Source organism: Labrus bergylta, chromosome 13 (assembly GCF_963930695.1).
Source record: "Labrus bergylta chromosome 13, fLabBer1.1, whole genome shotgun sequence".
NCBI lineage: Eukaryota > Metazoa > Chordata > Actinopteri > Labriformes > Labridae > Labrus > Labrus bergylta.
In genome coordinates, this window is record NC_089207.1 from 28,608,037 (window position 1) to 28,619,566 (window position 11,530).

The window sequence follows — 11,530 nt, forward strand, 5'->3', positions numbered from 1 at the left end:
TTGAAGAAATATTTTTATGATGTATTTTTATTTTTAAAATATTTTAAAAAATTAACTAAATGGAGCGGCTGGAGCTGCTGGAAATAGTTGGGCTACTGCAGTATCATGTGTGGCACAATAATCTTTTGTGGTGGAGTTTAATAATCCACACCAGGCCAACAATGTTTTCCTCCATCTATGATTTGTTTTGGAGCTGCTGTTAATATATTTCTCTGGTTCTGTCACATTTTTGAGATAGTTGAAAGTGTTCTTGTCCTTTGTTTGAATCCATATTCAAATCATTGTTTCTCAGTGAATATAAAATAATGTTATATTTGACACTGTAAATGAACTTTAATATCTTGAGTATCTCCCCACATGTCTCTTTTTCTGAGCTGAACAGGGCTTGTTTATCTATTTATTTTATGCTATCTTGCAATCGATGTATGTTTTATCAGGGCTTAGACCTCTTGAGAGCTCAGGCGATTACACAGCAACACTGCAGGCAATCTTATTTGAGTCAGCACGATGCTCCACTCTGTCATGACTAATGATAGAAACCAGAGCTCCCCGTCACTATCTCCCCATAAGGTTAACAAGATTTTTTGAATTGAGTCTGTTTATTCAAGATATGGCCTTCACTGATATTTCATAGTTCAGACAAGTTGATATTGTGATATCTGGGAGCTTTAGCTGGTGTGTGTATAAGCTGGTGTGTTAGCATACAGTAGAGCTGTAGATGCCTCTCATATTGATTTGGCATGCTTGCCTAATTGCCATCATTATCATGGAGCTAATGAGATGTTTAAAGGTTTATGTACAACAGTCCTGTGGGATGATCTCAATCTTCCTCAGAGTAAGCAGTGGCTGCATTCAGATGTCTGTCTACCACATGTTCTAATTGTTAACAGTCAAGATCCTTTGCAAAGAGGTATCTTGTAACTCATATTGGTTTTCATTATTCATGAGTCTAACCGGTTATTTTATGATAAATTGATGATGGGTCTGTAAGAATAAAAAGTTGAAAATCATTTTCTAGAGCAAAAGTTGACATTATATCAACAAATGTCTCGTTTTGCCCAAGCAACAGTTTGATATACAAAGTTTTATATTTATTTTTAAAGCTGCTTATTAATTTGCTTTCAATAAAATCATAACCAGAGCTTTACCAATAAGTGGAATCCATGCTTTAACTGTAAGTGGAAGACTCAAAATTAGAGGCCAGCGTTAATGTACGCTAAATAGGGGTGCAAACGAGTACTCAGGTACCAGAGTACTCGTTCATTAAATAATAATCGGTTACAAAAAAAATGGAATCGATAATCGTTTTGTAGTCCACATTTTTGTAAATGTTTCTTGTTGCATTGTGGGTTCTAGGATAGGCTTAATTCAAAACAGAAAAAAGGAGCACGAGCGCAAAAAGAAAATAGATGACAAACAAAGCCCTGATAAAGGCTCTGTGCTGAAATGCGTCCGTTGTTGATCCGTACGCTGCTACCCTAACAAAAATATCCCTTTAATTAACCCCCCTATGAATTCACAATAAACAAAAAGTCCCAAACAAACAAAATATGCAATATGATCTACGAGAGTTCAGTTCAAATTGTCTTTTTAGTCCACAGAAAAAGAAGGACTTTCACTTCGCGATTACCGCTTTACTCCGCCAAACCAATGACGTTTGATCATCCAGGACAGAGCAGCATAACTAGATGTTTTCCTGTATTTTGGTATTTTAGATGATTATTCTTTTAATAACTACAAAATGGAACAACCTTATAGGGAGAAACAGCTCATAGCGGACGCACGAGCGAGATTGAGCGAGTGTGTCATTACGCACAGAGGAGAAAGATGAAACAGTTCACCTGTTCTATTGTAACTTCATTAACCAGAGTAAAGTGTGCTCTACACTGCAGACTGTAACAGAATGTTGCTGTCAAAACAGCTTCAACGTGCGATGAGTGCGCATTGATGTCTGCACCTCCACTCGCCACACTCACTGCTCTAATTATAATAAAGTGTTAAAACGATCATAACACGTCTGTGTGAATTTTTATTTGCGGTTTGCTGTCTGTTGAAGTAAGAAATGTCATATTTGAATGTTAATACAAAGGCCTCTTACTAACAATTATTAAAATCCCGAAGATTCAAATTAATCAATAGATACAGAGAATACAGAAAAAAAAGGATTTATTTTACATATTTAAAATACATTTAAAATCATCGTTGTTAGACTAGCAGTTCAACACTGCTCGCTGCCTTCAATGCGACATATTGAAGGCATCGCCTCATAGTTGGGGGCGGAGCCTCCCGTGGGGGAAAAGAATCACAGAAAAAAAAAAGAACTACAAAACGATTACTCGAGTACTCGCTTTAACAATGGGAAGAGTAATCGATTAGAGAAAATTTTGCATTTCTGTACCCCTAACGCTAAATAATGTATAATGTTAAAATGTTTGTTTTTTCAGATGAGCATCAAGAAGTGAGTGTGAGAGAGTGTCAGAGGATGCACCTGATCTGTAGGGCCCAGCACTGAGGGAGGTCCACACAGCCCACCATGTCTCACCACCAACACTACCATCGTGGCACCCACGGCCGCACCATGAGCTCCGAGGAGAGGAACTCTATATCGAGCAACAAGACCTCTACACCGGTTCACAAGAGCGCCTCCTCCTCTTCCTCTTCCCAGCGAGACAGCCGACAGGTAATGGAACGGCCTCAGGATAAAAAACATGTAGGAATGATTTCTGAGGATAGGCTGGCTGGGAATTAAAGTTACTTGAGCAGAGTTTATATTGCAATGAGGGAATATTGTTTATGTGAGACATTTTATATGAGGAAAGAAGTTGGAGATAGCAGAGGAAAAGGCCTGCCAGGAAAAATTAAATCATGAAAGATTTATTAAGCAGCTTTAGTTTGTTCAACAAGAAACTGTCGAAACAATGATGTGATGACCTTGTCAGTTTTTATAAAATCAGCAGCCAGACATCATTCTGCATTACCATTTGATGTAAAACTAATGGAGCAGTCACAAATTTCCTCTACAAACCCTGCACATGTTTTATGTCTGTATTCTGCATGGGGCTGTCCTCAACCAAGGACTACAAAAAGGTTTTACAAATCCACAACGTTGGACAGGCACGGAATCGGTTTCTCTTTGTCTTGTAGTTTGCACCAACAACCCAAAGCTTGATTCTCGTGCAGTACAGATTGATCTATTATATGGTAACTACATAGCTACATCCATATTTTATACGGTCCATGGTATTAAGCCTGTTTTCTAAATATCGCTTGTGGTTCCATGGGTTCCAATCAAAATACCAAACTTTAGGCTTAAAATCATGAGTCCACAAAACAGTAGGTGATGTCATGTGGTGCTATAGTGCTCACACTGACTGTAAAAATACTCTTGTCCATTAAAAGTTTATTTAATAAAGATGATAACTTACTCTAAAATAACTGAAGGCGGTAAGAAAAAAGGTAGCTAAGAAGATAAAGACAATATGTTGTTAGGCGTCTAATATCTTTTTTTCTGTCAGCACACTCTGAAAGTCGACAAAATGACAACATACCTGGCTGATAAATAACCAAATTCTAATTCCTAGCAACTACTTTAGGGTTACGATCCAGTGTAAATCATACGGTTTCTTTACAGTTTCAATGACTCTTTTTTCCCTCTGCTAATTTCCTCGGGCACCCTGACCCATCTCCTCTGATAATGACTAATTATAAATAGTTCATTAACTGTTAAAGTTCAATAAAAAAGCCCAATAGATATTGAGCCCTGCAAGGCATTATCAATCGATAAGATGACTAATCAGCCAAGACAGTGAATACCTAATCCCCCGGTTAGTAAATAAAAACCTTGCAGAAGTCTTGTTATGAGATAGGCTCCTATTTCACAGTTCACACCAGAAGTGCTTAAAGTTAACCCTGGTACTGAGCCACCCGAAGCCCCCCGGCCCTCTTTACATCACTCTGTGCTGTGTCACTGTGGCAGCACAGTAACAGTACACCGAAATTGGAATCTCTGACATCACGGCTTTCCGTTGGCACAGGCTGATGAATATTTTACGAGGGACAGGACGAGGCTTGGTGCTCCACTGAACATGTGGCATGCTCTGGTTTACTGAGTAGGAGCGCAGCTTGTGATGGCGCTATGAAGAGTCAAAGGGAGTGTGTTTGAGAAATGAGGCCTGTTTGAAAGCGCACAATTGAGACAGTTAACCCTCTCAGCAATTTTGTTCACAGTTCCGCTCTTTAATGTCGGCGACTGGCCTCTGATAAGAACTCCGTCATGGGTGAAAGGTTACGGTTTTCAATTTCCGAGAAGCCCCACAGTCTTAAAGCAAGCTTAATCTGTGGGTGAGGTTATCTATAAGCACTTCTTTTTGTTATTGATGTCTTTGAATGTGTTTAATGAAGTCAGGTACACGTCCAAGAGGCAAGCCAATAAGATAGCAGCAAATGTCTTTGTTCTGTAGACTTCTTTTATTTTGTTCACCTGCTTTATCAAAACCTCATTACTGAAGTAATTAGCAAACTAAATAGGAATTAGTTCCTGATTTTTGCAGCTGTTTTGTGTTGTGTTGGCTAAATGAGTCAGTGATGTGCCTATCTGTGACCGAACCACTTTGATGTATTAACACAGAAGCATCTGTTCCTCTTCTGTCCAATTCAAAACAAACTCACAACCATTATAAAAAGGGAAAAAATGCATCCTGGTTACCTATAAGTACATTAAAGTTGGGTTGCAGTTACATTGACTGAATTTGATTTTTGGCTCCCATATTAACAGATATAACTTATAACAACTAGGTTTTTGTGTTAAGCTTGTGTTAAGAAGCTAAAGCTTCTTCAGATTTAAAAATAAAAATCTGGGGATGTTTGGCCGTCATTTGACAGGACAGGTAGGAGATACAGGAAATGTGGGGAGAGAGAGTGGCAGTGACATGCACCAAAACAACATCAGGATCAGGAGTGGAACTTGTGACCAATGTGACAAGGACTGCAGCCTCTCTACATGGGACGCCTGCTCTGCCAGCTGAGCTATACCGGCACCCCACTTCAATTTGTCTTTGATGGTCCATAAGTAAGCGTAGTTTCTGATTAACCTGATATGTTGATGACTCCAGCCACCCCCCACTTGCCTTTTTGTTCGATCAGGATATCAGAGAAATCAACAAATAAATGCATCAACTAGATTGTAGGAAATAAAAACAAGAGGGTTTGTTCGGTCCAGATCCACACCACTGATTATTGCTGAATATTACTTTGATAGCTGCCTGTCAAGTGGGGTCTTATTGGGTTGGGGGATTAGCTTGAGGTTAACGATGAGTCAGCTTTAAAATGTTAGGAAAGAGTGATTTTGATATGGATTTTTTTATATATATAATTGGAATGTACAAAGAAACAACTAATCAATTATCATAGGATGTCATAATATCCTTAAAGCTCAAATGTCCTTTTTTGTCCATGATGTCTTAAAATGGAGATCACGTGCATCCTGACTCAATTTTTTCTTATTGATGTGGAACAGGAACTTTCACTCATGTAACACCATCTAAGCAGGTGTTATTGAAACAAGGTTCCACAGACTTATTATTATCATTGTTAGATAGATTATTATATAAATGGCTCTGGAAACATTGCTGAGTGATTTGACAGGATGTCACCAGCATAGGTTGTTGATTATTAACTTAAATGATATTATGAAAGGTTATACCTGCTGCACTTTTGTTGTCTATAAACATTGATGTTTACCTGCATTACTAGTCCACTAAACATGTAGTAAGCAGAGAGTCAAGAGTAAACCCGTGTGAAAGACAGTAGTACTGTATCTATTTCACAAAGACGTCATAAGGAGGCAGAGTAGAGGCTGAGAAAAGGCCTTAGGCAGCTTGACTCAGTTTTCATGGAAAAATCAGTGCAGGGTATTTTGATGAATGAAATCCTTAATGAGATCCAGCCCGTCCCCCCCCCCCCCCTTTTCAAATCAATACTTATCACTTTCCCCTCCGCTGACAACTACAGTACTGTTCACTACAGAGATCCTCATGAGAGCAATTAGACGCTCCACCTGCTGTAAGCGTGGACCCTCTCTCTCTCTCACACACACACACACACACACACACCCAGTTACAGGTTTATTCAGGAGGTCACTACAACGATCAGTTTTTCTTATTGTTTAATATTTCCTGTTCAGAAAATTCATTTTCAGCTCAGAGATGGAAGGAGGAATAGATAGAATTACAACCTCTGTTCATGGAAAATAATAATAAAGAAATCTGTCTTAGATCTCTGTGAGTAGATGAAGATCCGTGGAGGTCTTGTAGCTACAATTGTCATGGTAATGACCAGAAAATACAGATGTAACTCAAATGAGAGAATGAAGGACTTTACTCCCTGCATAAATCAGTGTCTCCTTTCTCCTGTACAGAGGTCTTTTAAAAACGTTTTTTAATAAATGTTAATGAATTAATAAAGGTTATTATATTATCTGATAACCTAATCTTCTCCTGCACTAAACAGACCCTTTCAAAAACAAAACAAATTTGTAGAGAGCTGAAATAAACTGGAAAATGAAATGTGAGAAATATAGAAAACAGAGGCAATTTTAGTCTTTCCGTGCACCTCTGCATGATTTGAGCCACCTTAATCCATTTGCTTGATTGCCTAATATGAGGAGATTTTAGCGTACTGTCTGACATATAGTCAGAGAGGATATCAGGGGTAAAAGGTCCCGGGTTCAGAGTAAAAGTTAAACCAATAAATAATAGGATTTTCTACAGGGATCAATATTAATTGGTTCAAGATCTGTACTGAAATGATTAAGAGGTCATACAATCCCTTAAAAAAGAAAATATTTGTTATCATACATTGAGCCTGTTCAAAGAAGAGTCAAATAAATACAGATTTAAAAAAAAAAGTTTGATAAAAGAATTACATGTTTAAATGTCGTTACATGTTTTAACCATCTGAAACCCTGCTTTATGTTTAATGTTACATATAAAATAATGATTTACTCATCACTCAGTTTATGTCAAGGAAACTTTTTTTTAAGATGACATAAAAAAAGTTACATTTAGGTTAAAAAAATCATTGAATGATTTTTTAAAGTTAAACTTTCATTTTTAGGATCATCAATGACATTCTCATGAGGTCAAGATTCCCCCTCCTCTCCCCTCAGTTATCCAAATAGGTTTTCAATAAATCAGCAGTACAATCCTTTAGGTCTGTAACTGACTCTGTGTTGTTTACTCAAAGCACAAGACTGTGCTTGAGGTGTAAACTTCTCATCCATGTGGCAGCCCAGCTCTAAGGTTTACAGCTGAGCCAGACAGACACTGCAGAGAAATCCATCCTAACAACACAACACTTCCTCTGTGGTCATTAGTGGCTGAAATATCAGCTTCCGTTGGGGTTGTAGGAGACTAGATAAGAACATTATACAGTTTCTCCATGTTCATAGTGACATTTCTTTACATATCTTACACAGTATAATTGCCTACAAGTTCAACAGGAGACACACTGTTGGCTGTGTTTTATAATAGTTAGCATTTAGCATTTTGTGGCTACATAGAGAAAAAACTAGTTTTATAACAGCTTTAAACTTTTGATTGTACGCATTTAGCAATACAACTTTTAAATATCTTAACTCTTTAGATTGAATACAGTTTATATAAAGTATTAAGAGGTTATAAAGAGATACATCAAGCTATAAACACAAGTTAGTAAGGATAACTACAACCTCCACCCCTACCTCCTCACTACCCTAAACCCCTGCCCCTCCCCAGACCTGCACACCATGCACCCCCTTATGTAATCATAATTCAATCAGGTAACCTCAGTGAGCTCAAGGTCTCTTTTGCAAGATAGTTCTGGGCTCAGCAGAGAGAAAGAATTGATAACACAATATATATTCTATATATCTATACACAATTACAAAGTACAAATCCATAACGAGACATCATTATGTCAATGTAGATTTGAAATAAAAGATTTACAATCCACCAGTGGAACTGTAGCTTCTTTCTTCTTTCTTTTGAGGACCAGTCCCCATATTCAAATGGTGCAGTAATGAGTATGATAATGACTCTCAGTATGAAGCATAAAGCACAATGCTTAACTGCACCAGGTTGATTTAAGGGAAAGTGAACAGCATGAGAAAAAGGAATAATACAAAGTCACAGACAGGGAGGCTGACTGTTCAATCAATTTCCAATCTCAAAGAAACATTTTGCTCTAATAAAAATGTTAATTTGTCCCTCATATGGTTCCATAACCCAACTCAGTTGATTTTGTACGTTGTGTGCTTAAAGGACTGTAGACTGGTGAGTCTCTGACAGCCATGGAAGACAAGAATAGTCGTGGTTGCAATACTTTTAAATGATAAAATGAGAGGGTTTTTTTCTTTCCACTGGGCCTGCAGTGAGACGTTATTTTTACTACCAGTCAATCCGCTGCTTTTATCTTCATTTACCATTCATTGATTTAAAAAGAAGAAAAACTACCATTATATATTCCTCGCTTCCTCTTCAGATGTCAAATGTTTCCAGTGATTTGCTGGACCAACAAATACAAACTGTTAAGGTGTAAAGTTTGTAATAACAGAAATTGAAATAAAGAACAATTCCTCATATTAAAGTCGTTGATACAAACAAATGTTCAGCATATAGTCTGAAAAACAGTTGCAGGTTTAGCTAAGTGGTTAGAGCCTGTACTCTATACACAGAGGCTACAGTCCTCTACAAAGCAACACCCAGGCTGGACTCCGACCCTTGACCCTTGACCCTTGTATCATCCTTCACTCTCTCTCCCAATATATCCTTTCTCTCTTCAGCTGTCGTCATCAATGAAACTACCAAAGAAAAACCTAAAAACTGATTTATGGACATTTAATAAAAAAAACCTTTGTTCTCAGTTTTGTTAGAATTAGACCATGAGCTTCCTAAATAATGAGAGTATTAACCTTTTATCTTGAATAAGATAAAATAGTTGCAGTAATAAATTGGTCTTTCCTTCCATTAAAGTCAAACATATGTTGCTCTATAGTCACTCTGCAGTTTTGATCAATGATCATGGAAGCATCTTAGATTTTAAAGTTAAATGTTAGATTAAAAGGATTTGAACTCTAACTCAGGAATACAGACTGATACTCTTTAGTTGGATTGTCAGTGCCTGTTGGAGCAGCAGCAATGAGAAAGTTGTCATCAGAAGTGGGCTGTCGCTCTGATATTTATAGAGCTGATTTAGCCGAAGACGTCCACAAGGAGCGTTTGTCCTCTCCGCTGCTCAGGGAGACCTTAACTGTAATACTTTGATTTATCGCTGCTTTACAAGCTCTACTAGGCTACAGTGTCACCATACAGGCTGACTATGGCTGCTCCAGTATTGCAAAAATCCTAATCATAAAAGATTATGTTAATAGATATAGGTAGAGGTTATTAAACATGATAGTCACTGATTTTACAACATCTGGATCACATGCTTCAGTGTTTCCCCTAGGTTTACAGCTTTGGGGGGGCCGGGGGGGGGGGGGGGGGGGGGGGCACACGCCGACACAAACACTTGAAGGAATCTTGGTGTTCATGGGTTACTTTTAAAAGTTTTGAAAAGTTTTGAAACCTTTACCACACATGATAAAACGAGGGCAACACAGCATGTGGCACAATAATGTTTGATCTCGATTATCTTTTTTTCATGATCGTGGGAAAGTCAAAATCGAATATGAAATTGAAACTGGATAAGTGCCCAGCTCTATTGCGGACACGAGAAGACTGTTAGATTTGCTCTCTGATTGGGATTGCTAAAGTTTTTTTTATTTACTGTAATTTTTTGCATATAATTAATATCATAAAACACATTTATTCAACAATGTGAAATGAGTCTAAAACCAAAAATTCTAATACAAACAAAATTTATTAAATTAAATGAAGTAAAGTTTATATAGTAACAAGGCATTAGTTGTTATTTTTTCAGATTTTGTAGAGAAAAAGAACAAGCTCATGGAATAAACTTACTCTCTTGCCTTTGGGAAGCAGGCCGCCCCTCCCTGAATCTTCCACATGCTCCTTCATTAAAGCCGAAAGCTTACGCAGAGTCCAGCTCATTCAGCTTGAAATGATTCTGCAGTGAGATCAATGAACGGGAGCAGAGTGCAGGAAATCACTTTAACTTAACTCAGTTCTGCTTCCGGGGTCAAGTAACAAAAGCCTCTCCTGTGACCGTCGCTATCATTTCTACATAAACTGAAAGTTGGCATATTGGGATAAGGATTTATTCCAGCATGTGTGGACTGTTTCTCATGAGGATTTTGATGATGGTTCAGATTCTTAAACGATTGCCCAGGAAAGTGCATTGAATTGCGATATTTGCAGGGGGAGCCATTCCTTCTTTAGTGCTGTATTGATTTTGCCATTTGAAAGTCTGTTTGTAATCCTGCAGAGAACACAGGAAGTTTGTTTGAAGGGCTCTCACTGCTGCTTGTTAATGCCTGTCAGCGAAGACACTCATCATTTTTATTGCCGTTTGTTTCTAAATACAGAAGCTGTTGAAGTTTGTTTTGATCATTTTACATGCATCATAATACAGATGAGTTGTTTGAATTTTAATGACCTGTAAGCTCTGGACATTATGAGTGGATCTCTACCGCTTAAGACAGAACTGCTTTGAGTAGTGGGCTACGTTTTCATTTTAAATTGGAGCTCCTTAAGAAGGGCCACTATTAAGGGGGCTGATGAGGGGCTGATGTCAGTGGAGAAACATGACCTCATTACAGGACAGAACTTTTGTCCTGGTCATTAGATTATACAAGCTGTTGTCTCCTTTTGTTAAGTGTCCAGCAAACCAAGGTCAGGCGTCTTAACAGAGTGTCACAACGAGATCACACTGGGGCAATGAACAGAACTGTAGGCTGTTATTTGGTTTTACCTTAAAGGGAATACAACTAGTGATTCAAGTGTGAAATTAGAAATCTGACCTGCTTCACCAATTTAACATATTCTAACTTGATTGAACAGCCCAACATGACATGTGATAGCCGATGATGATATGAGTGTGTCTTCACAATTAACCAGAAAAATGTTCAATAAGTAAAAAAAAACATTTAAAAAAAACTGTTCTAACCATGGCAGAAAAATATTTTTTTGTTTACACACTACACAGTGTGTAGGTCACACACTGGTGGCAGAGACTGCTATGCAAAGTGTCAGACTCAGTGTTAACTAATCCCATTCATACACATTCACACGCCGCTGAGGCATCAGCGTTTTGGGGTTCAGTGTCTCGCCCGAGAACAGTTCAGAGCTGGGGATGGAAACACCACTGAGCCACAGCCACCCCCCCAGCTTTGTACAACTTCATTACAGTGCAATAAAGAACATTGATCATTTTTTATAAACCCAGACCATAACACATCTTTTAATCAATATTAAACAATTTCTGATAACCAGAAAAGACTCAATTTTGTTAAATAATTACCCTAGCCACAAATGTTAAGGTTAATCAAGATTATAATAGCTGACAAGGAAAGTATTCATGTCTGGGGAAAAAT

The 11,530-nt window shown here is 37.9% G+C and overlaps 1 protein-coding gene across 2 annotated transcripts in view; it reads left to right on the top strand.

The window, feature by feature from the left end:
• Positions 1-11,530, top strand: part of osbpl6 (oxysterol binding protein-like 6) — a 40,901-nt gene that overhangs the window by 7,023 nt on the left and 22,348 nt on the right. For both annotated transcript variants that reach the window (XM_029277468.2, XM_020634442.2), the window contains exon 2: positions 2,445-2,680. In XM_029277468.2, coding sequence (XP_029133301.1) covers positions 2,534-2,680 — 147 coding nt within the window. In that variant the 5' untranslated portion in view covers positions 2,445-2,533. The remainder of the gene's footprint in view (positions 1-2,444; positions 2,681-11,530) is intronic.